Consider the following 25913-nt stretch of genomic DNA (forward strand, 5'->3'; position numbering starts at 1 on the left):
ATACTTTAATATAGTGCATTGCAAAAATCAATGTATTCTCTTCAGTGGTGCAACGAAACCTACATTTCAGGGGGTGAATGGGTTAATCCTTCAAATGCTGGGAGAGACGCTAACTTCAGAGACGGTGGAGGAGGGGCAAACTTATTTGTGTGGGGGCCTCTAACTTCCTTACATATTCTAGTGAGACTATTCTAGTGCAGCTTAAATGTTGCAAGCAGTTAACTTCCTCCATTAAGTCTGAAAGCACCCACTTAAGGACTGCATGAGAATGAGCAGTCTCATGTCCCCTCTCAACCCTTCCAATCACTTGTCTGGCATGCAAGTACTAACCCCACATCACGATTTCAATTGGCTAAAAATGTACGCATGTGAATGCAGGTGCTAAGAGTGAAATGCTATACGTTAATAATTGCAAGACCTTTGCTAACAGCGAAGCCCGGGCGCCTTTTAACATCTGTGTGCTGTTCTGTCCGGCCACAGCTCTGTAGTTCAGCCAGGTCGAGTCAACAAAGCCCAAAATTCCAAGGGGATCAGAAGCCCGGTCAGCTCAATGGTGCTGCGCCACTGATTCTCTTATATTTTTCCTTACATGTTTGAAAACAACCTAATTCCACATGCCTTTAACTGATTTTGTGATTCTAGACACAGCTAATAGGGACTTCTACTGGCTAAGAGCATCATCGGTACTCATCTTTTTATTTACCTTACTGGGGAAGAAATCAGGGTTGCAAGTCAGTTCGGAGAGTCACCGCAGTGCTCTGACTAAAGTGCAATATTTAGAGACTGCCTGGGCCCTGGCTAGCACTGGCGCACTTAAATCCCTGGTGTCTGCCATATTATTTGCTGGCGGAACGATTTCCTATGATTAGGAGCCACTGCTTTCTACTGACAGTAAACTAATAGAACAGGCTGATGCCTGTATCAACCTGCATAGAGTTCTCTAAGGCATGGAGGCTTGGAACCATGCCCTTACAAAAAAGGGTTACATGCTGCCTCAGTATCAGTTCAATGCAACAATCTGTTTTCTAACCAGAAAAATCTTGAAATATTACATTCACAATTACAGATGATCACCCACTGCCACCTGTGAACAGTCAACATATCATAGGAAATCAGAAAAGGTCCACAGCCACCCCCGCCCGTCCCTCAGCCTGAGACCATATTTGTGCAGAGAGCTAAAGGCGTACCCTTTACGAAAATGTGATAATGCAGCTAAGCATTTATCAGGGATGTCATTTGGGGGTTGCTAGGTCTCCCTTGTTACCCCTGCTGTCTTCTATTAATACCCCTGGGCAAACATTAGATATATATATATATTTTTTTAGACTGGCTGCAACCAGTAGCCAGTGGGTGTTTATGGAGGTCTATTGGACAGGGGAACATGGTACCATCCCATTTGGTGGTCACACGAGTAAAAGATCTTGCTTTAGTCTGGTATCCATTGTGACGTACTAGACCAGGAGCAGGGGGGCCTGGATGCTAATGTGATGCCACCTAAGGGTAAGTGCATTGGCTGGAGGCCCCAACAAAGTAAATCACGACACGAACAAACAATTGCAGGTGTCCAATGGGAACAGATTCAGTGCCAGCTCAGTAGGTGGCTCACCCCAGACCAGCCTACTGAGAGGCTCTTTTCTGTTACCATCATCCTCTTTGTCTGGTGAGGAATGCAGCAATTGTGGGGCAACATTTGAATCACGAGGAGCAAAAACCAGAACATATTAGTTCCCAAGAACTCTCCATCACACCAAAAGAGGTGCATGGGGCAGGGAAACATGTGTACCACCACTCCTGCTTGGTAAAATGAGGCCACACCAGGGGCTGATCCTCTCAGGTTCAGTGCAGCTGGCAATGAAAGACGCATTGGGCTCTATATAGCGGTACCTGTGCATTATATTGAATAAAGTATTCCACGCATGTCCATAACGTAAGTGGACACCTAAGAGATTTTGTGAGTGTATGGGTCTGTAAGTCTATAGTTCAATAAGAGTGAGATGAAATGGTGCTATTGTAACTCTCTTCGCTTTATCTTGTAGGAAACCGAGGTTCAAGAGGCCTGCTCAGCAGGACCGGTTGGAAGTGAATCCATGCCATGATGGCACTTCATGCATGTAACAAGCAAAGCGCACAGTGCAACAATTGTTGAGGATTATTGAATTGTAATGCAGACAGAAAATCACTGACTGCAGATGATGGCTCATATGTATCTCATGCCACCATCTTATTCACTGGCACGGATGATGGCTCATAGTATCCCATGCCACCATCTTACTCACTGACGTGGATGATGGCTCATATATATCCCATGCCACCATCTTATTCACTGACGCGGATGATGGCTCATATGTATCCCATGCACCATCTTACTCACTGACGTGGATGATGGCTCATATATATCCCATGCCACCATCTTATTCACTGACATGGATGATGGCTCATATGTATCCCATGCCACCATCTTACTCATTGACGTGGATGATGGCTCATATATATCCCATGCCACCATCTTATTCACTGACGCGGATGATGGCTCATATGTATCCCATGCACCATCTTATTCACTGACGCGGATGATGGCTCATATGTATCCCATTCCACCATCTTATTCACTGACGCGGATGATGGCTCATATGTATCCCATGCACCATCTTATTCACTGACTGCAGATGATGGCTCATATGTATCTCATGCCACCATCTTATTCACTGACGCGGATGATGGCTCATATGTATCCCATGCCACCATCTTATTCACTGACGCGGATGATGGCTCATATGTATCCCATGCACCATCTTATTCACTGACGCGGATGATGGCTCATATGTATCCCATGCCACCATCTTACTCACTGACGTGGATGATGGCTCATATATATCCCATGCCACCATCTTATTCACTGACGCGGATGATGGCTCATATGTATCCCATGCCACCATCTTATTCAGTGATGCGGATGATGGCTCATATGTATCCCATGCACCATCTTATTCACTGACGCGGATGATGGCTCATATGTATCCCATGCCACCATCTTACTCACTGACGTGGATGATGGCTCATATATATCCCATGCCACCATCTTATTCACTGACGCGGATGATGGCTCATATGTATCCCATGCCACCATCTTATTCAGTGATGCGGATGATGGCTCATATGTATCCCATGCCACCATCTTATTCACTGACGCGGATGATGGCTCATATGTATCCCATGCCACCATCTTATTCACTGACGCGGATGATGGCTCATATGTATCCCATGCACCATCTTATTCACTGACGCGGATGATGGCTCATATGTATCCCATGCCACCATCTTACTTATTCTAGCTACAGTCTCTGGAGTCTTCCCCTTTGAAAATGAGTGAGCTTTCATTACACGCATACTGGCTGTTCCTGGCCATTTAAACTCACATACTCAGTGTGCTCCTAGTCCATCTAAGTGGTGTGAGGATGGCCTGCATCCTGATATGTTCAAACGCACTAAAGGGTTTCTCACATTGGCACAGGGTGTCAAGTTTTCTGGCCTGGATGCAGAGTGGCTGAGTATACATGACTTGGCACATGAGCTGCATCCAGTAAACAGTGTGAGAGTCATAGGCTTGGCACAGCTGATATGGTTGCCCATCCTTGATGGATACTTTGGCCATTAGGATCCATAACCTAGAAGCAAAATGTAAGGATCTAAGTACCAGGTACAGAGAATGTGAGCATCCTTGACCTTTATACACTGGGCTACTGCTTTGGATACAAAAGAAGCACAAGAACTCACTAGTCTAGGCCAGTATTTTATTTATTTATCTATTGGACATTTGTATGGCGCCTAAGTGTTTCCGTGAAAGCTTTGCCCCATGGTGTATTGTTTGCAAGTTGCATATGTTTCCCTTCCATAGGATAAAAAGTATTCCTTTGCACAAGAGCATATGCACTACAAGCTTTGGCCACCGTGGAAAGCTACTGCAATACTGCCCCTGGTGGGCAAAAGAACTTTGCAGAGAAAGATCATTTCCATTGCCTCTTTACCCTTTCTTTGCGCTTTTCTTTCTGGAATTCACGTGTACCCTTTTTGTTTCTGTAATTCTAGCTCGTACCATTTTGCTTTTTTGCTCTGTTTCTTTCTCTCTAAATCTCACATTCATGCTATCCCCGTTTGAACTCACATGTTTCTCTTTCTTTGGACGTCCACCTCTGCTTGTGTTTGTCCTTCTCTGTTTGTATCACACTCTTGCACTCCTACTCTCTCTATCTCTAAATATCCCTCTCTATTTGCCTCACTATTTGTGTATCTCTCTGTTTGCTCTTTATCTCATTCTTTCTCCTTCTCTGCCCCACCTCTTTTCTACCCTCTCTTTCACCCCTGTGCCCAGCTCCTCCCTTTTTTTCAGTCTCCTTTTAGACCCCTCTTTTCATCCTTGCCTAAGCATGCAGACTGTTATGTTGTATTACTGGGACTTATACTACGCGCCACTGCCATTTGCATGGTCTTCTGGCACTCTTGCCAATTTGAAAAAGGAGGGTGGGTTAGGTTATTTTGGAGAGAGGGAAAAGGCAAGATAGCGTTGCTGCTGTGTTGATGCATGCCGTCTAGAAGTTCCCAGGCACTGTTCACAGATATGTTTCTAGGTGGTCTGTGCCAAGGACTTAGCGACATTTGTGCCCAGATGGGTGGCTCGTGTGGGCATGGTGCTAGGGCACATTGGCCGGGCAGGTTGTATGTAAGTTGGTTGTTGAGGTGTGGAATTTGGTTCTATGTCATTTCATCGTCGGGCATTTCAAAGCCAATCCTCCTATCCTGCACCTATTTTTACCTATACCGAACCCCCCCAACCACTTATCTGCCCTTTCGTTCACCCCCCCTAAAAAATTTAATGAACTGTCAAACACGTTTAAACAGCAGGCTTTGAAATGCCTGACGATTAAAGAACGTCGTACCTAGAATTCTGTTGTTCGATGTCTGTAGGGAGGGATTATAAATTGCTGTCTGCTTGCGGCATAGCTGATCTGCTTATGGTCTGTTTGACTGTGAAGAAGAGAGTGCAGGTGTTGGGGCAAACTTCATACCATGGGCAGACAATTAATCTATGATTTTAGGAAGTAAAATATAGTGGGGCAGTGAATAAACTGGGTCAAACCATTGAAATAGAGCAAACAATTCAGTTAAGAAGCAAAATAAAATGGGGCAAGAGTTAAAGAAGGGCAGACATTCATATGGTGGAGCAACAGTTCATCTAGACTTGAGGAGAACAATGCAGTTGGCAACAGCTCATCTAGACCTGTGGAGAACAATACAGTGGGCAACAGCTCATCTAGACCTGAGGAGAACAATACAGTGGCCAACCGTTCATCTAGACTTGAGGAGAACAATGCAGTGGGCAACAATTTATCTAGACTTGAGGAGAACAATACAGTGGACACCAGTTCATCTAGACTTGAGGAGAACAATGCAGTGGGCAACAGCTCATCTAGACCTGTGGAGAAGAATACAGTGGACAACAGCTCATCTAGACCTGAGGAGAACAATACAGTGGCCAACCGTTCATCTAGACTTGAGGAGAACAATGCATTGGGCAACAGCTCATCTAGACCTGTGGAGAACAATACAGTGGGCAACAGCTCATCTAGACCTGAGGAGAACAATACAGTGGCCAACCGTTCATCTAGACTTGAGGAGAATAATGCAGTGGGCAACAATTCATCTAGACTTGAGGAGAACAATGCAGTGAGGCAACAGTTCATCTAGAAAAGTTGAGGAGTTGAAGACAAATGTGCAGTGGGGCAACGGTTACACTGGGTAAAGTCAGGATGCAGTCAGTAACAGGAGGCATCACGCAGAGATTTGTGACTTGGCTGCAAACCTGATCACAACTCCCTTCTAAAGTGCTTTACAAGTCCTGCAAAAATGTAAGTTGGCTCATTCACCGGCAAAGGCACACGGGCGGGTTATCTCAGGCGCTGGCCCAGGTGAGCAGACAGGCGCAGGAATCACTTCTTCATAATCTTCTCTTTTTATGAAGACAACATTCAAGTATTCAAACCTCTGTTGAAGCTGGGCTGTCTTGCTTCCAAGTCAAGCGGGTTGCCCCTGAGCTATGCCCCCTCACAAAGGGGCAGGTCACTGATTCCCCTTTCAGAGAACACTGAAAGCCTTGTTATCACACATTAGTACCCGGCACGTGCTGCGCACCGGGAATACAGCGTGTGGATTGGCTCTTTTCCGAGCCATACCACACGGTATTCCTGTGTACGCCGTGCGTGCCGGGTACTCTGTTCCCGGCGAGGGGCGTTGCAGCCCCTTAGCCAATGAGGAGGGTCGAAATGGGGCAATCCCTGCTCTGAGCCTCCCCATGGCTGGATGCTGCCTTCGTCTCCTGCCGGCGACTCAGGTGCGTTTTTTTTTCCTCCACCCTCCTCCCCCGCAAACTATCCCATCCCCACCCTCCCAACCCCACTTATCTTCTTTTTTCTTCTTTTCTTGGAGCAAACGCGCTGGAAACACTTCTGTTCCCAGCGCGTCCGCTCCCGATGGCCGCCATGGAAAGGGAAAACGGACTATGTTTTCCCTTTCCCGGCGGCCATTTATTTGCAATTTTTTTTTTTTTTCTGTTTTGAAACGCGGTAGTTCATCTAGAAAGGTTGAGGAGTTGAAGACAAATGTGCAGTGGGCCAACGGTTACTTGTTAACGAGAATTAAAACACTCAGAGCTAGTTTGGCTGGTTTACAGCAGCAATTTAGCCATTATGATTCAGAAGCTGATCAGAAAGCACAGAGATAGACTCAAAGGAGCTCATTTTGGGCTCCTCGTAATGGGAATAATCAGCCGCGTAAAAGTCTTGAGTAAGGCCTTTACGCTACTGATTCCCAACACGGCTCATTTACGTCCATTTGTGTGGCGCAGAGGAAGGGCGGAACGCGATTTGAGTTTCTGACGCCTCCCTTCCGCTCTGTGCCAGCATTTGCACAAGCATGCATTTTCATGCCGGCGCAATTGCTCCAGCAAAAAGCAGGTGGACCCCATAGGAACCCATTGTAAACGCTGCTTGATATGTGTACATGGCAGGCAGCGTTTACTTCATTTGCAGGTTAGAGTGCAAAAGTTCAGGCGAAAAGGCAGCGTGCACACTTGTATGCCGTCTTTTGCCCTGCACGTATGAGCTCAGCCATGCAAATTATCAAGATTTGGCGGTGGGGTCCCGTCTATGTGCATGTTTACTGTAAAGGGTCTCTGCAGCCTAATTACAAAGCTCAATAAAACAAGCCCCAAAGAGTTCCCCGGGTGAGGTAGAGTGTTCTGGGTGGGGATTGGCAGGAAGTGGATGGGAATGGCCATGGGGGCTAGCATCGCCAATGGATGTGTAAATAACCAAACACCACCTACAGGTTGTGAGTCCCTTCTCGCATTTCATCTGTCTCCTACCTTCACTTCCCTTCACAATTGTTTATTGACTTTAGGTTTACTGCCAGTGGAGAAAATCGCAATTGGCCTCATTATAAGTTTGTCGGTCCGGGAACTACGGTACCGGTAAGCATGCCGGTACTGTAGTACCCGTACCGGCAAACTACGAGTTGTGCTCGCGGGTGCCGTTCTGCCTGCCAGGTCGGACCTGGTGGGCAGAAAGGCATCCGCGAGCACAGCATGTCGGATGCACCGGCAGCATTATAAAAGGTGCTGGTGCATCCGACCTCCCCATTCCCGTTCGGCCCTATGGGGAATGGGGAGCATCTTCTTTCCAGTGCCTGCAAATGGGCAATTACCGGGTCCGGCAGGGCCGTATTGACCCGGTAATTGCCCATTCGGCGGCGCCGGAAATTTTTGGAAGTTTGGCGGCAGCCTGCCGGTTTTACCAGCAAGGCTACCGCCAAACTTCTAATGAGGCCCAATGGCTGTCAGCAAGGGCACAAGTACAGCAAGACTTTTAGGCAGTCGATCATTAGGATGCTGCAAACTGCAGGTTGGGAGGGGAGCATTTTAACATGTGGTTGGGGGTAGGCTCAGCCTGGGGCAGTAGGGTTACATTAAAAATGAAGGGTTGTGGGAAATTCTGTCCAATCAGGAGGACCAGACCCTACTAAAATTCTGCTTCGGCTTTACTTTTCTCGCCTGCACTCTCACAAACCTTTTGTCCCTTCTCTTCGCCAGGATCAGGATAGTCAGTGGCTTTCGGGAGACAGATTTGGAGCTGCATGACTTTATAGTCCTTGAACGCCCACAACACTGTTGGCCAGGCCATCTCATGCCAAGGTGCCCATAATGTCATTCTCCTGTAGTGTCTGCGCCCTCATCACCTCCATCTCCTATGCCATTTCTCAAAGCCTACTTCAAGTCGGCTTCAGACCCATGAGAGGAACGGAATCCACACTACTCTCCATATGGGTTGACCTAAAAATAAACACAGACAACAGCACCCAGTCGGCCCTCACACTACTAGACATATCAGCCGCCTACGACACAATCAGACACACAACACTAATAAAGAGACTGGAGGAGTGCGGCATTAACAAATCTGTGCTACAATGTCTGAGATCTTTCCACATGGACCGAACAGAAAGTACACACCTACCGCTTTTTTCATGTAGTACTAAGAATATCACCTGCGGCATACCACAAGGATCAAGCCTCTCCCCGCTCCTATTCAACATGTACATGTCCCTCCTAATGAAACTCCTTCGAACCCATGGACTAACAGCATACAACTACGCATAGGACACCCAACTCATCTTCAAGATAACATCCGACCAAGACCCGAATGACACCCTTAACAAATGCCTCACCGACATATACTCCTGGATGACTAACAACAATCTCAAGCTAAATCGAACCAAAACAGAAATAATGAAAGACAATTCAACACAGACACATCTGAGCTGGCCACCGTGCCTGGGACCCCAAGCGGAGACATCGTCAGTGACAAAAAACCTGGGAATCCTCATGGACAACGGACTCGCTCTATAACCCCAAGAAAAAGCCTTAGCAAAAAAAATGCTTCTACCCCTCCTGCAAGTAATAAGAGGGATACTCCCTTACCCCACTTTCCCACACAGAACCCTCACAATCATCTCCTTGGTACTATCAAGACTAGACTATGCATGCAGCCTCTACCTTGGAATGCCTCATGAAAAAACTACAATGCATCCAAAACACTGCAGCAAGGCTACCTCTGAGATTAAACAGAAGAGACCACATCACACCAGCCCTGAGAAGTCTGTACAACCATGCCACCAAACCAAATAGTTACAAACAACAAACAACCCGGACACTTGATGCTACCCCTCCGGACACTACTGGCCCAGTGCACACAGCAGGCCACAACCAGAAACCTCACACGCACAGACACTAATTCCTCCTGGTTCTACAAACATCAACAGAAGAGCACAGCCTCTATCCTATCCCTCTTCCCTCACTAACCGACCCCACCCACTTTTCTTACAGAGGCACGTGAGCGCCTGGAGACCATGCAAGTGACAGGAGTGGGCAGGATAAATCATCATAACGTAACTTCTTCATGACTACTGTACATTCCTTGATGGACAGATCATGCATCCCAGTTTGAACTCTGTATGTTATCCATTTCCTCTTGGATGAATGCCTTCTCCTTTCCTTTGACTCATCACTGATGAAACAAATATCCTGACTTTGTGGTTTCCATTGTGTCTGGTGCTGCTCTTTCTGGTCACCCTCCATGGGTTTATGTCATGTCCCTGTCTCCACAGTTAAGCATCTTGGTGTTGAATCTCAGGTTTCCTCCTCCTGCTGTCATTTTCACCTTGGCCTCCTTCGCCAGATCTTCCTATTCCTCTCCTGCTCTGCCTGCATTTCAGCTGCCACTGGCTGCTCTGATTCAATCCCGTCAGGATTATCACTGTTCACTCTTCCTCGGTCTCATCTCCTACCGCATTGAACATCTCAGGGTCCTTCATAATACAGCTGCCCGTCTTATATTCAATCTTCTCTGCTCCAAGCACATTTCTCCTTTCCTTGCCAAGCTTCAATGGCTACCGGTTAAACAGTGCATTCTTGTCCAGTCTCTTTGCCTGGTCCTTTGAAGATTACTCAACTCCTTATCTACTCTGGCTTTAATCACTAAACCCCTGTGAGATCACTCCAATCTCCTGATCATTCCTTTCTTCCTGCCCCCCCATCCTGCTCCTCCTGTAAGGGTGGATGCTTCTTCTCGATCCTTCTCGCTGGAATTCGCAACCCCTTATCACAAAGTCATTTCCTCTCCCCCTCTCTTTTGCCATGAATGACATTCCTAGTTCTATGCTTCTGACATTGCCTACTAGCGGTACTTCTCACTCTCTGGGTGAGCCGCAGGAAGCCACCTGTGCTGAAAGTGTAGTTTACAAGTCGATTAAATAGGAATAAAAATCATCATCATCATGGGGGGGGCAATAAAGTCACAGGGAGCACCGCACTTTAGCTCCTCACATCCATTAGGTTGGGCGGTAGCGTTGGGTACACTTTAGAATGGAAAAGAACATTACAATGTTATGTTATGCTAAAGGGTCTTATACCGCGCAGTGTTGCCAACTGCGTGGTCTCTTGACGCTCTGGTGGATCTGTAAAGCAAGTTAGTAGGACTGAGCAGGAAAAAGAGCAAGAGAGCTGTGATGTGATGTTGGCACCTTCAGTTCGGTGACACTGTTCACAGAGCGTAGGTGCGTTTTTCAGTCGGTAGCCACCATATGGTGTTGGGCGAGACTATGTGTGGTTTGTTCCGTTGTTTTGTTTCGAATGGCCAAACAAATCACCATTCAATTGAGCATGATCAGACAAAAAAGCTTGGACAGATTATTCAGCAGGGGGCAAGGTTTGGCCTAGAGAACAGTTCCTGCGGCTCAAGGTAGACCTTTGTTTGGCATCTCCTGATGCCAGGGCCAAAGCAGAGAGCGGGGCAGAAGGTCACCGAAACCCCCACCCTGTCTATTCTTGGTTGCTCACATGCTTGTGCCTTAGTATAGATCTTAGAGGGGAATGAGGGTTCGAGGCATCGAGGGTGTAGTCCGGCCATGGTGCGGTGCATGCGCCTTCCTCCTGCTGACAGTCCCTTATGATTGCCTCCATGGGACCAGCCTTGTTTCCAAGCACGTTATCCCCAGGTCACAGTGAGGCAGTGATGGAGGCACAGCAGGAGGCAGTAGCAGGTCTCATGTGTGCAGGGGTGGGCATAATGCCACAAGTGCTGCGTCTACAGCTCCTATGTAGTTCTCTCGTGCTCTCGCTCTCCCTCTCTCTCTATCTCTCTTTCTCTCCCTCTTCCAGTCAGACTCTGTGTGGGTAGCAGAAGGAATTAGAAAAGAAGCACAAGTCACACTGCAGTAGCAGATGCCTCCATTCCTTCCCATCCCATAACATCACAGTGGCCATGAGGTGTTTATCTATTAGCACCCGAGGCGGGGGAACCAACCAAACAGGTTGCTCGGATCACGGGCGGAACCCCACGATCCAAGCCTGCGTTCCAAGGAACTTCATGGCCTCTCCCCCTCCCTGCCATCTTCCCCTCACCCTCCCCTTCCCTCTATCATCGTTCCCACCGGATCGGGGTTATTGCTTAAATAACAATATTCCTGGAAGTATCACATGCACTAAATACTGACTGATTAGCAATTGGAAATATGCCCGGGACATCCACACATCATCATCTCCATTCAAAAGGTGGAGTGAAAAATATGTACACAAAGGTTTCCCCACTGTTATTAAAAGTGTTGGGGCATCAATTCAATAAAGGGACACATGTCTGCAGGGCAGTATCCCGAGGTTGAAACATATGAGCATCTCAGATGCAGTGCATCAGACTTCCCTGCAGGTCTGTCTCAAGTGCAGTCATCCGAGCAGTAGCCTGACTGTCATTGATGGGTACAAGGAGGAAGTACTGCATTCATTCAGGAAGCTGCAATCATCATGGGATTCAGATGCAAGAGCTCAACACACGGGATAGCCAGTCGCTAGCATGCACACTGTGCATGTACAAACAAAGATGGCCGACCGACCCGGAAATAGGCTCAGTCCATGACATTACAGCCCACAGCGGCATGTGATTACAAACACGTTCAGCAATCACAAGTTTCTTGTGCATTTACTTAGAAAAGGGGTGCAGTGGAGGAGGGGCCACCTTGTTATCAAAGACGTGAGCAGTTGTAATGGAAGTTGAAGTTTGGGGAAGAAGCGCGTTGGGTTTAAAGAGAAAGAGCTGGAGGCAGAAGGTTGGAGGGAGGAGGACCAAAGCACAAAGATGAAAGGAGTGGAGAGGAGGAGAGGAGAATGTCAGAGGAAGGAGAAGGCTGAAAGGAGTGCAGAGGGGAGGAGGAAAATCAGTTAGAGGAAAGGGAGTGTAAAGGTAAGGGAGAGGATCATGATAATCAGGAGGAGGAAAGAGGACAGACAGAGCAACTGGTTGGAGTCAAATGTCCAGGGGTAGTGGAGGAAAGACTTGAGTGGGAGCTTGGATAAAAGGATGGGCAAGGCCCCGAGAATTCTGAGGTGGCCTAAAGTGTTAAGCTGAGAGAGGTGAAGTCTGAAGGGGGTGTGCCAGAGATGGGTGAAAGAAGGGTGGGTACAAGTGCAGCAGGAGAATAAAAAGGAGAAGGGAAATGGAGCAGGCGAGAGTCCCTTAGGTAACAGAACCAGGTGAGAGCTCCAGGAGGAAAGTGACGGTAGGCTAGTGGGCACAAGTGCCAGGGCCATGAGACATGGGGATAGCCTGACCCCTCTAGAGAAGCCAGTCTCAACCTTTTGGATGGTTGAGACTATGGACTTTTGATAGGCTTTGGCCCAGCTCTGACCTCCAATGCAGACCTAACTTACGACTGCAGATCCAGACCTCAGACTGAGGGGGTTGGTCTCACCAAACAAGCAAGAAACAACGAAGATCGTTAAAACAGTGTGGGGTCACTTCAACCCCAAAACTGTGAGTGACCCAGAGGGAGACCAGGAGAATCCTCTACAGGTCTTGAGAGGCAATTGCAGAATTGAAGAATAGCAAGCCTTGCAATTTAGCGCTTTGAGTCATGTTCACTTGTCTTTACCAATCTTGTAATTGTGCCCAATAAAACAATTATCACTATATTTTAATTATCATGCTTTTTGTGGAGTCGACTCAACCTTGTCAAAGACCCAGCTTCTCCCCTTGGCTTCCATTGCCCCAACTGCAGTCCAAGAAGTGTAAACACGTTTATCTTTTTCTAGTGTAATTTCGTGCGAAATTGACAAAAAGGCCAGACTCAAGTAGGGCAGTGGAGTATGGTATAGGGCCCTGTGGGAGATTGACACAGCCTTCCCTCCCTTGCGGTGCCCAAAATAATGAGCCTCGGATAAACCTTGACATTTCAAGATGAGACCACAAGACCATCAACTAACCTGAATTTGTGGTGGTTCATGTCATCCTCAGACTAGTTCACCCAGCACCAGTTAAATGTGACTGTCTGAATTATTTCATAAAATAAAAATTGACAAAGCCAATGAATCCCAAAGGGCAGTAGGAATGCGGTTACCTATGTGTCAAACCTATTAAGTGAAGTGTTTCTGCAGGGGGGTTGCAATAGTTAGAGAAACAGGCAGACAGACAGAGGTGTGCCTCGTGATATAGGTAAATTCATTTGTTAAGTCAGATCCAGAACTTTGGAAAAAGGACTCGATGTAATGATGGTTGGTTGGGCTGTGATGCGTGGAGCGGTCAACCCTGTGGTTGGACGAGTTTTCGCCATACAAAGGAGCAGAAACTCTGGACAGGAGCTGGGCCTTTTTTGTGGATCGCCCCAGATGCCATGGTCACATCACCCCAGATGTTGTTTTGTAGCCATGTTGGAAACTAAACCTATGAACTTCAGTCATATGTGTGCTTGGGAAGGCACTAACTACAGAAGCACAGAACCCCACGAACCTTTATGGGGAACACTGATTATTATAATAATGACTTAAGGAATTGCCTTCTGGAAATATATACTTTGAGCATTGAGACATTGGCTCGATATAGGGGTTGAACTTTACAATAGGTTCTGTCATTAAAGGGCAAATGTGCATCAACAGTCTTGGAGCACAGAAGCTTATGCAGCTGCCAGTACCACCAAAATAGTGAATTGGATTGATTGGGGAATGCATCCTATATAGTTAAAGTTTTCACATAGCACGAACAAGGCACAAATGCATCCGTACACATCACAATGAATACATATATAATCAACAAACTGCATAAAAACACCAAATAATAAAAATCAAAATCATAAAATGGAAAAAGCAGATAACAAAGATCATAAAATCACCATCAATCATTATTATTTCATTTTAGATTTCCAAGGTCATACTTTCTGGATTTTCCTAAATCTCAGGTTATCTGTAATTTTATGAAAATCATTTGGTTATAGGCTCCAAAGGTACACACTAGCATCTTAAAAAGATCATTTAGCAAAAGATCTACGTCTGAACGTTGGTGTGTCGAGGAGTAATGAGTCTTGACTACGGAGGCCTCTCGACCTTCCTGAGATTTTTAATTTGGTAGCTAGGTATGTGGAGGTCTGAAAATGAATCACTTTATAAATTATACATAATCATTTTAAATACTCCTAACTTCAAGGGGTAACAAGTGGAGGGATTGCAAAATCAGACTAACCTCAGGAGCCAGGCGTGCAGCTACATGAAGTACCACTTTTAGAGCGGCCAAGCATGATTGTGGAATTCCAATTCAGATGCTGCTCACTGTTTTGTGTAATAAGTGGGTTTCATCAATACTTAGACAAGCACATGAAAAATATTTTTCATGTTCAAGTCATGTTCTAACATTGTTTGAAATGACTTGACTGTTGGTCTTAGACTCTTCTGAGGTGCAAGCAGCTCAGATCAGGGGGGCTTATAGTGTTTGCATCTTAATGAATATATCAGTAAACACCATTTCTGGGGGCTGAACCTGGTGTTATTGGCCTGGGCCCCAAGTTATAGGCTCGAGTGAAGACAGGGCCTCATCATCGGGCTGCGGCACCATTACCACCAGGTTCAGCCCCCAAGACGGGTGATTGTTGTTTTTAGAACCGCAATGCAAACCCGGTGGCTGCTAAGAGCAATATATTTCTCAGAAACAACAAGTGAAGGTGAGCGCGCGACCCATTGTTTCTAACAAGTACATACTCACCTAAAATGGCTGCAATGGAAATGGGAGGCGGTGTTCTGTGTGGAGCTCCTCTTTCATTTCTATGGCAGTCATGGGTAGGTGGGGGTGAGGTGCGGTGTTAGATCTTCAGGTAAGTGAGGGCTGAAGGAGGGTTTGGGGTGAGACAGGGAGATGCGGGAAGCAGCAGGAAGCGGGAGGTAAGATGGCTGGCTGGTGCATCCAGCATTCAGGTTGATCCATTGCTAGGCTTGGATCATGATATTAAGACGGGGCTTAGAGCAACCTGATAGGCTGGCGCACCCATTGAGGACGCAAATAAACTTTCAAGACAAGCTGCAAGAAAATGTCAGCATTTGCCCTGACCTACTTCCCAACTTGGGTGTCTATTTTGTCAATAACGCTGACAACACCCAGCTCGTGATCGAGCTAAGTGGTGACTATAAAAGAGATTCATCCAGGTTAGCCTCGATATACAACTCTATAAAAGAGTGGATGTCCAGAAACCAGATGTGTCTAAACCCCACCAAGACGGAACTTATGATCTTTGGCCCTACCAGGTCACAAGTAAAATTAAGTCCAAAATATAAAACCATGTACCTAGAGGGAAATGCCATTCAAACCCTCGAGAGAGTTAAGACACTAGGGGTCTACATAGAAGCTTCCCTCAGCTCTAAAAGACATGTCAATGGGGTGGTTAGTATCGTGTAATACCATCTAAGGGTACTTAGACATGCCAAACCCGTTCTAACTCAGAAAAATAGTGAAATACTGATTCGGGCAATCATTATGCCCAGGCTGGACTACTGTAACACCCTTCTCATAGGAGCTAACAAACAAAGCCTTTCCAGACTACAGATGATTCAAAATGAGGCAGTCCGAATCATCTTTGACATCACAAAAAGCGAGCAAATCGCTGGGACAAGAAAGAAATTAAACTGGTTGCCGTTGGCTGTGAGACCAAGATACAAGGTCCTGACGGTTGCCCATTGGAGCATTCACAGGAAGGCCCCATTGTATCTTACGAAATGCATAACACCCTATGTTCCTGCCAGACATCTGCGTTGGTGCACCAAAGGACAACTTGTGGTCCCACATGCCAAAAAGGCCAAAGGATGTGGGCGCTCATTTGACGTTCTTACTGCCCTCTCCTGGAATGCTCTACCTCTGAAGATCCGTCTAGAGACATGCGATTTGGCTTTTATAAAACAGCTGAAGACTTTGCTGTTCGAATAAACTCCTCTTTTTTGATGTATCCTTTGATGTATTTTTCCCATGAACTCTAGTCTTTGTGTTTATGTCTGCACCCTGATGCCTTCAGGCTTTTGTGCAATACAAATAAAAAATAAAAAATACCTTCCTCAACTGCGGATGGATAAACAAAATGTCTAAGCCTCCGGAAGAGAGCCACGCCATGACTAGTCTGGACTAGCAGTAGATGAGGCCTTCAGTGGATGTGCACGCCTGTGTCCCCCATATGCGAGCACAGACTGACTCCTGGTGTCTCAGTGAAGCAGAGAGCAATGCTGACTGCATCCTACAGCAGACACCCAGGTGTGCCTTGTGCAGGAGTGGGATCCCCAGGTGAAATCAGGGTACCACAAATAAGACTTTGACCTCTGGTTTCACACCCCTGAAGGAGATGGCAATCGACAACTGACCCATTATGCCTTTGCCAATCTTGGGGGAAAGCCACCCAAGAATGAATAACAGACATAACAGGTTCTTACCTCCCGTAACCCTTAGCTGCAGTTTAGGGAAATTGACTGGAGTTTACAGACTGCCCCTTCCCCCTTATCTGCCAACTCACAGATGGTTGTTTTGTTGCACATGGGAAGCAATGCATCGCTGAGAGAGAGAGAGTGAGAGCGTTAGAGATTGGCAAGGACAGTGTGAGCTAGTGAAATGGGACCTGTATGCAAGAAGCCAGTGGTGGGAGTGAAGGGTTGCAGGTTGTTTTGCCTTGTAAGGCTTACTCCCCCATTACACTGACTAACCGTCTACCCTCTAAGATCTCCTACCACCTACGCAGCACACACAAGCCCCCCCACAGATGGCAGCCACAGACCTAGCCCTGAGCACATGAACTCTGTGCCACAACTAAGCTCCTCTCTTAGCCCTTTTGCACTCTCCCACATCAGCAGCTTACCAGAACCAAAGCCCTGTAATCTGTCAGATCTTGGGCTCTTCCCTGTGGATAACATACTCCCAAGTTTCTCCTCCAAACCCATAGAAAGCAGATTGGCATTAAGGAACTAGGTTCGTCAGACCTGCACTAATCAACACCACAGGTTTCGCATCTGCCTTTCCCACTATCCCACTAATGAGCCTCACCCCCTTTTCTTTCTTACGCAGTCAAGCACAGCAAGGCCACCAATAGTGGCAGGCACCACTTACATTACTTCACATAATAACTTTACAAAAGCCAAAACGTTTGCCTTTTTTAGTTGCAAAGAACAGGTCCAAGGCACACATCTGTTTTACTTTAATTACAACAGGAGCTCATTTATGTGCACAATTGCAGCATTAAATCTCAGAACACAAATTAAAAATAAAACTGTCAGGCCCTATACAACACACACTTTAAATTTTCCTCATGAAAGAAGTAGGTAAAAACCAAAAATAAATAGACATTGTCCAATAACCCAATGGTACATACAAGAGGACATGGATTGAATGAATCTTTGACCTATCTGACAATTGTTCATGTAATTTGCATGTAAAGTGTACTGGGGCCCTCAACTGTATACAGTTGCTCTAGGGGTCGATAGTCTATTTATAATACCCATTCCCCCTTGCGCTGCAACCCATAGCCCTTGGCCCAGCTGCCATATAGTCACTGACATAGCAGTCATCTTGTAACGATATATTAAGAGACCACCCTTAACCTGGTGAGTTCCCCCAATCAAGGTGCCACACAATAAGTCATTTATACAGTTCAAACTAGCCATATCTATGACCCATATAAATCCATGTAGATCCCTCCCCCTGTGCCAACAATGAGCCAAAAACCAGGCTGGGGTACAGAAAGAATATATATTTGTGTAAATGATAGGTTCAATAAATATTTGCACTAAATAGTTACACACCCCCTTCTCTGTGGCACAAAACAAAGATTCAATACACAACTCACCTTTTCTTGGAATTTTACTGTTGTCTCATGTCCATGGGGCACCGGCTAAATAACAGTTTCCCCCTCTTGTCCCACAAACCCCTTTTATGTCAAAATTAAATAATACTTTGGCACATTAACAGTGCATGAAGATTAGTATTTCTTGCTAAGGTTTGGATTTAAAACCACTGCAAAGGTTTCTGTGTTCAAAAGCAAGTTCACACATGCAGTTCCTTGTACATTTAGATTCCCTGCGCACTTTAAAATGCAGGCAGTTTTGAAATCACATAGACTTTTGAGACTGCTTTTCATTGACAAACCCCGTCTTCCTTCTTCACCCAAAGCAATACAAAACCTTTCTGCTATCAGGGTCACTTACTCTCAGGAAAGAGTGTGCATTTTTAAATAGAGAATTACACTTGGTTTCCCTTGGCAAAGCACTTCCCTCCCCAACACCAAAACCCCAGGCTTCAGTTATATTCAGCACCTCTCTGTTTAAAAGCAAGGTCTGGGGAGTGGGGACAGTTAGGCTTTTTTTTTTTGGACAAGGACATCCCTTCCCTTTAGGGAAGTCTGTGGTTGACAAGAAAAACAGGAACACCCAATTACTTTAAATGACTTTACTTAACTTACTGCTAGGAAAGAGGGCAGAGGTTTCAAATTCCCCCAAGCTCACCCTGCGCCAATCTATACGTGAGGTAGTTAAATTATTATTCAGTGAAATAGGCTAAGGGTCTACTTAGTTTGCACCCTACCCACTAGTAAGGGAATGATATTAAGTCAAGCAGATCCCCCAAACACTTGGTTGTGTGGGACAATCTACTTACATTGGAACTCTCTGTTTTTGGCACTCATGAAAAGACACCAGCATTTCAGAGCCCTCTCTTGGAGAAGCACAGAGATCTGGTCAGGTATTTCAGTCAACGATAATCACCAGCATGTGTTCTCGGTGCAAAATCCTAGCTTCTTTTGTTTTCCTTGCTGTCTTCCCAGACAAAGTTATTTCTGTAGCAATTTTTAGGCCTTCCATCCAGACAATATTTAGGCAGTTATCTCAGGATTCATCCAGATGGTCCTTAGGCAAGTCTCCATGAAGGTTTCTAAGCAGTCTTCTTTCTCGCTTCTGCAGCCACTTTTTAAGCACCTAAGTCCCACCCCCGAAATATTGAGATCAGGAGGTGTTAACTTATTAGCACTGAATTCTCATTGGACCTTCACAGTCCCCTCCTCCTTCAAGGATCAAGCCCCTCTACCAATAGCCTCTGGGAGTTCTGATGTTTAATTGATGGGACAGATATACACACCTACTGGCATTTATTTATTTTTACACAGGTTATTGTACACTGAAAATGTCCTAAATGAGAAACACGTATGTTTTACAAATAGACATAACTTCTCATATATTTTCGAGTTCCCCTAATCCTGGTGGACCTATGAAAAGTATTACGGTTCACAAGTTAATGGGCAAATTGTAATTCTGGATATAAACCTATGGCCACATATTTACATATGTGGTTCTGAGTTTCATTTCTTGTCCAAGGCATCTGTCCCAGTCAGCTGCTCCAGTGTTGATTTTAGCCTGCAATTAAAGTCATTAACTAATCCTCCCAGTCAGGGTATGTAGGAGAGATTCTTATCCTTCATCCACATGGCTCACCTTTGCCCTCTGAACATCATGAGGCAGCACTGTAATTTGTCATTCAAATGTTGACTCCACCACATTTTGAATTTAACAGTTTGTATTTTTAGTAGTTGCACCCATCCAAGGCTGGCTCTGTTGTTGGTCTAGTTGCCTAGCAACCTCGCCATAAAATCCTTCTGCCATAGCCTCAAAGAGATCTGACTTCCAGATAAAGAGCCAAGCAAATCTGTAATGGGGGATGTCACTTGAGTGCTCTGCCAAGCAACTGTCTCTTTCTCAAGAATCAAAACATACAGTCACACATTTCCTGGGCCCATATTTACATGTCGTGTTGGAAAGAAAATACAATATTTTCCATCTGTCGCATTTGTTTTTCATGGGAAGCCTTTTATTTATTTTTGATAACTTGCATCTCACTATCACTGTCCAAGGCCCTTCTTAATGATATGTTCATTTTGGCAAGGAAACATTGAAAGCACACAATCTGCATTCACTAGGCACCTTGGTTGTGTTAAGGTTTGAGGGTGGCTTTTCATTCTGCCAGTATCCGTTTCCATAAGGAGAATGTATTTCACATTAGAGGCCTAACCTGGCCTTTCTGTTCCTTTTCCTGGGCTGAAAATATCCCACAATCTGAACACAATGCTCTGTGTGATTTGTATAATGTTTTAAACTAGTCAACTCTGCTAGTAATTGAATATTCACCTAATTCTAATTACTATCCACACACAAAATAATTCTTTTTTTTTTCATGTTTGCACATGCTATGGTCTTCTGAAGGACCTTCCAATCCACAGTGTTTCAAAGCCATTGAAACGGCAATAGGCACAATACAAATATCAAATAACATAACATAGGTATGTATGGAGTAGGATGGCAACATACAAGCTGCGTCCGGGGTCCAAATGCCACGCAGGAACCTCCAGATTGGAGCCACAAATGTGTTCCCTCCAGTGGCCCAAAGTGCTGTTGCCAAACATAGGACATGCAGTGAAATGTAATAGACTTGTGATGGGACACGCACATCGTAGCTGAGAAGAGGACAAAGCTCTGTTGTTGTGGATTAGTCTTTGACCTAATATTAAAACAAATGGGAGAGTTATGGAGCGTCATATGATCTAATTTAATTCCACAAAGATTTCCCAGTGAGAGATGTCCAAGACAAACGAAATAGCAGTTCCTAGAAACATGTCATCAAGGCCTCAAACATGGCATTGCGCTCAATGGCAAGACATTATTAGTGCATCAAGGGATGCAGGGCTGTAAAATCTACCTCATCATTGCTACTCCTCCTGAAGTTAGGTGGCTTCACATCAGGTCCTAGATGGGGCAGCAGAGAGGGATCTGGGAGGCGGGACGTACTCATGAAGGGTTCAGTATTTGTGTCAGGTATCAATTGAGAGCTTGACTCACTTTCTCTTTTTGCCCCTTAGTTGCATGGCTTAGAAGGGTGCGGTTGAGGGTAATCTCAAAACAGAGGGGAGTCAGGGAGGTGAAAAAAGCCATTTGCACTTTCTTTACAACAGATGCACCAGCTGTGCCCTCAGTCTCATGGGTGCAAGATATGAGCTAAAATAACAATCCAGCAAAATAAATGGATACATTGTGGCTTTCATTTTTACAGATTCTTTTGATCGAATGAGCATCAATGTATTTGTAAGTGGGATTGCTGGTCTAATTTCTTTATCATTGTAATTTATTGCAATGGCTATTGTTTTTTTAAAATTCTCTTTACATTGCTGGTGAAATTGGCTTAATGGGTTTGCCAGTGCCAGCAGCACTCTCAACATATGCAGGAAAGGCTGGGAAACACATCACTTGCACTAGCAGCCTACCCCCCCCGACCTGCCCAGTCCAGCTATGACATCCTTCCTGTCCCTGGAGTCCTCCTCTTCTTTGACTGCTCTTCAGCAGAGAAGTACCATTTTGCCATTACTCCGTGTATTGTACTTGGGCGGTTGGATTATTTTACAGGAATAATAGGAAGGGAATAAGAGTATTAATAATATATGTACGTATATGTAGGCATTGTACTTAGAATATCTGTCATACTTTTGAAACATTCGTAGTAAGAGATAAGTCGCACCTCACAACGACCGGAGAACGAGAGCACATTTAGAGTGCGATTGACTGGCCAGTGATTTAGTATGAACTATCAGCGGGGTGCGCAGTCATAGTTCGGCTCTGAGGCGGGCAAGCCCTGTGCCACATTCCCGGCATGTTCGGGGGCTCGCCCGGCCTTGCAGCCGTGATAAAGTGAAGCCCCCACCCTCCCTCATGGGGTGGAGCTTAGAGCGCACGCGAAGCACTCACAGCTGTGATACACGGAATCCCCCACCCTCGCGGGGACAGAGCTCAGCACACGTGATGTGCTCCGGCCCGCTCCTTTGCAGAGGCAGAGCCATAACACAGCGTCGCAGGAGATTACCATTTATGCGACGGTCACACACAGTGAAGTTCGAGAGCCGGGCCCGGTGGTGATTAAAATAATAAAGGATTAAAGCAATAGCATGCAGTGCAAGCAGCAATTGCCTTAGGCTGCAAGAGCACACGCAGCAGGCTGAACCGATCAGTGGATCTGACAGCTCAGAGGAGCTTAAAAGTGGCACATATGATCTGCAATACAGAGGGAAGCATCCCTCATTAGGAATTGGCCCTAGACAGACTGCCAAGGAGGGATACAGCCATAAAATGCGGTTATAACAAGGCATCTGAGTCAACGTAGCAGTGGGCATGCAAGAGACACCTGATTCAGGTACTAGGCACACAGCACACAAGAGCATGTCTGAATTTGAATGGGGTGAGGAGGAGCAGCCTCTTGACCTCGCTGTCAGTTTTAAAGAAGTGCTCGGGAGCTTGTTGATAGATGCCGTGGAACAAGGATGAAATCCTTACAGGAAAGGCTGGAAACCCTATAATCAATACTAAGCCAGCTGCAAAAGAGCACCAGCGAGACAGACAGCACGCCCACAGGACCGTTGAAATCATGGCCAAAGAGGAGCAATCAGACCCGGAAGAGGAAAACCTCTTCTGACCCCCCGGGTCGACCTTACAGGGTAGAAAAGAAGACCCAGACACAGTCAACGCCTTTGCCAAGCTCAAAGAAGCATTCATGCAAAGATGGACAGTGCCAGGCCTCACAAACCCCTTCCCAAGGGAAGAAAATATGGGCGGAGAAGTCCTAGGCTTTAAAGAGGAGCCAGCAGAGGGAGACCTCTCTTCCCAGGAGGAGGAGGAAAAGGCGGAAGAAGAGTGAGCTAGACCCAGCCGTGGTAAGAAAGCCAGCAAGGAGAAGCATCTGGACAAAGAGCCAGAGGGGATCATGGATATGTTTGAACCAGACAGTATGAGGAACCCCAGAGACTAAGGAAGGCCATAGACAAGTAGGGGAGGCAACGCCTGCACGCAGAATGCCTGCGGCTGGACCTCCCAGGAAAGGTGTTGGAGATGCCTGAATTGGACCCGAAGATGCTGACCTTCATTTCAAAAACCAGCAAAGGACCCGCAGAAAGGGATAGACAGGTCCTGGAGGAGCTGCCAGGAGAAAATACTAGATATATCTGGCCCACTAGCTAAAATAATGGATCTGGCAGAGAGGGCCAGAGATACTGGCTCCCAGTGGCTGCGAGGATTAAGTTCAAAACCCTCTGCATTGTCCACAAGGCCTTCTGGGGCCTGGGGCCTAAATACCTTCAACTCTCTCTTCCTAAATATCTTCCTTCACGAGCCCTTCGCTCATCCGTCTCCAACTCCCTCATGGTCAGCCGCTTCTCGAAGCAACGAGCTGGGGGTAGATCTCTCTCCGCAGCAGGGGCCTCCCTCTGGAACAGCCTTCCTGCCTCCCTGAAACTTGAGGAGAACCATCTCCGGTTCCGGAAGCACCTCAAAACCTTCCTCTTCGCTTCTGCCTTCTCTCTCCCTCTCCCCTGCTAAACCTGCTTAACTCCCCACTGAATTCTGCACTAAACCTGCATCTGGGCCACTCTCAGTGACCTCGGTCCAGGGCCCAGCCACTCTCCACTTGCACTGCCTCCCTGGCTCCCCCTGCACTGTGGGACTGTCACTGTATCCCTACAGCCCCCTTCCCAGCACTTGCTCTGCACTTACCTCGCACTTGCCACCAGCTGGCCCTTTTATTTATTATTTATTATTTATTATTTTATTACGCTACTTACCTTGTACTGCACTTTCCCCCCCACCTCCTCCCCCTGCACTTTCTCCTTTTCCCCTTACCTCTGCACTTGCGCGATCTGAATGACACCTGGCCTAGTAGGATCGTTTGTCTGTCTTCCCCTTGTTTCCCTCCCTCCCTGCCTCGTCGCGCCTTGAAACACTTGTGTATAGGCGCGTTACAAATACCATATCATATCATATCATATCAAGTCAATCCCGAAGCCCTGGCTAGCTGGGCTCAAAGAGCAGTCTGCCTATTAGGCAACGCGAACTGCGCCATCTCTTCGGAAAGGAGGAGGGGATTACTACTTAAAATAGATCCAAAATTGAGTGATCTAGCTTCCTACGGAGCCGGGGAAGCAGCACAGGGTCTCCTCTTCAGGGAGACATTCGGCAAGGAGATGGGCCGGTTTGTCGGCATCTATACTTCGTTTGAGAAAACCCAAGCATCAATACAGAAAATGTTCCCGGACAGAGTTTTTGCCGGGACCGGCCGCTATAGGGATCCAGTAGCCGGTCGTTTTCATGGAGGAAGAAGACCTCAGATCCCAGAGCACAATTACTGGGAAAATAAGCAACAGGACTCCTTCTTCTCGGCCAGAGGAAGATTCGCAAAAGGGCGCTTAGGAAGAGGAGCTGGCCGAGGTCAGAGCTTCACCTAGGTGAGCGTTACGATATACCCACTGGTGGGAGGGAGAACAGTGATTTTATGGGACAATTGGCACAAGCTTTCCAGCGATACTTGGGTTTTGCAAACCGTCAGAGGACTGCAGCTAAAATTCATCCAGCAGCCCGTACAGGCACACTGGCCATACCAGCCAACCTTAGCGCAAGCGGAGCAAGAGAGTCGAGATCACGAACTGCGCCAGCTAGAAAGGAAGATGACCATAGAGCAATGCTGGGAAACTCCCAAATTCGTAAGCAATATGTTCCTGGTCCACAGAAAGCAGAAAGGGGCGACCAGTCATAAACCTAAAACAGCTGAACGGCTCGATTGTATACTGCCACTTCAAGATGGGAGGAATACACCAGCTCAGAGATTCCCTAAAGGAGGTGGACTGGCCAGCAAGACTAGACTTGAACGAACAACTATGGCAATTCAGAACAATGCCCTTCGGGCTAGCATCAGCACTTTGGGCTTTCACCAAATTGATGAGACCAGTAGCAGCAGCGATCAGAGAGAAGGGTATCAGGATGATTATATACCAAGATGACTTACTGCTCCTAGCAGAGGATCGAGAGACACCGGCTTACCAGACGGCACGGGTGCAAGACCTCCTGACATTCCTAGGGTTCTTAGTAAATGGGGAGACGTCAGACACCATGCCAGCACAAAGACTAGACTTTCTTGGTTTCGTTCTAGATACCAAAAGGGCAATGTTAGAATTACCAGCCAAAAAAATAAGAGACATAAAGAAGGTGATCAGAGACTGCTTGAGCAAGCAGACGGTATCAATCAGAGTGCTAGCGAGGATAGTGGGTATGCTAGCAGCGTCGATTCAAGCTATCTTCCCAGGTCCCCTGCACTATCGTGCGCTTCAGAGACTGAAGATCAAGCACTTGCAACAGGGTCTGAAATACCACCAGCAGATACCCTTAGATCAAGAATCCGTGACAGAACTGGAATGGTGCTTAAAGAATATGGATGCCTTGAATGGTCGTGCCATTTTCAGAGATCGCCAGATCTAGTGATAGAATCGGACGCCAGCCGGAGAGGCTGGGGGGCGAGATGCGGATTTCTAGAGACCGGAGGGAGATGGAATGAAGAGGAACTCTGCCTGCACATTAACTGTTTGGAACTCCTAGCAGGTTCATTTGCTATCAAGGCATTCGTGAAGGGGAGAGTGAGTTCCTGTGTCCTGCTCAAGATGGACAATATGTCAGTGGT

The 25913-nt window shown here is 46.5% G+C and overlaps 1 protein-coding gene across 1 annotated transcript in view; it reads left to right on the forward strand.

The window, feature by feature from the left end:
- LOC138579824 (GATA zinc finger domain-containing protein 14-like) overlaps positions 1 to 5742 on the forward strand; it is a 60304-nt gene extending 54562 nt beyond the window's left edge. Inside the window, exon 4 of the mRNA XM_069650051.1 lies at positions 5226 to 5742. Coding sequence (XP_069506152.1) covers positions 5226 to 5742 — 517 coding nt within the window. The remainder of the gene's footprint in view (positions 1 to 5225) is intronic.
- The last annotated feature ends 20171 nt before the right edge of the window (positions 5743 to 25913 follow it).

This window comes from Ambystoma mexicanum, chromosome 3p (assembly GCF_040938575.1).
Source record: "Ambystoma mexicanum isolate Mex_15411 chromosome 3p, UKY_AmexF1_1, whole genome shotgun sequence".
Taxonomy (NCBI): domain Eukaryota; kingdom Metazoa; phylum Chordata; class Amphibia; order Caudata; family Ambystomatidae; genus Ambystoma; species Ambystoma mexicanum.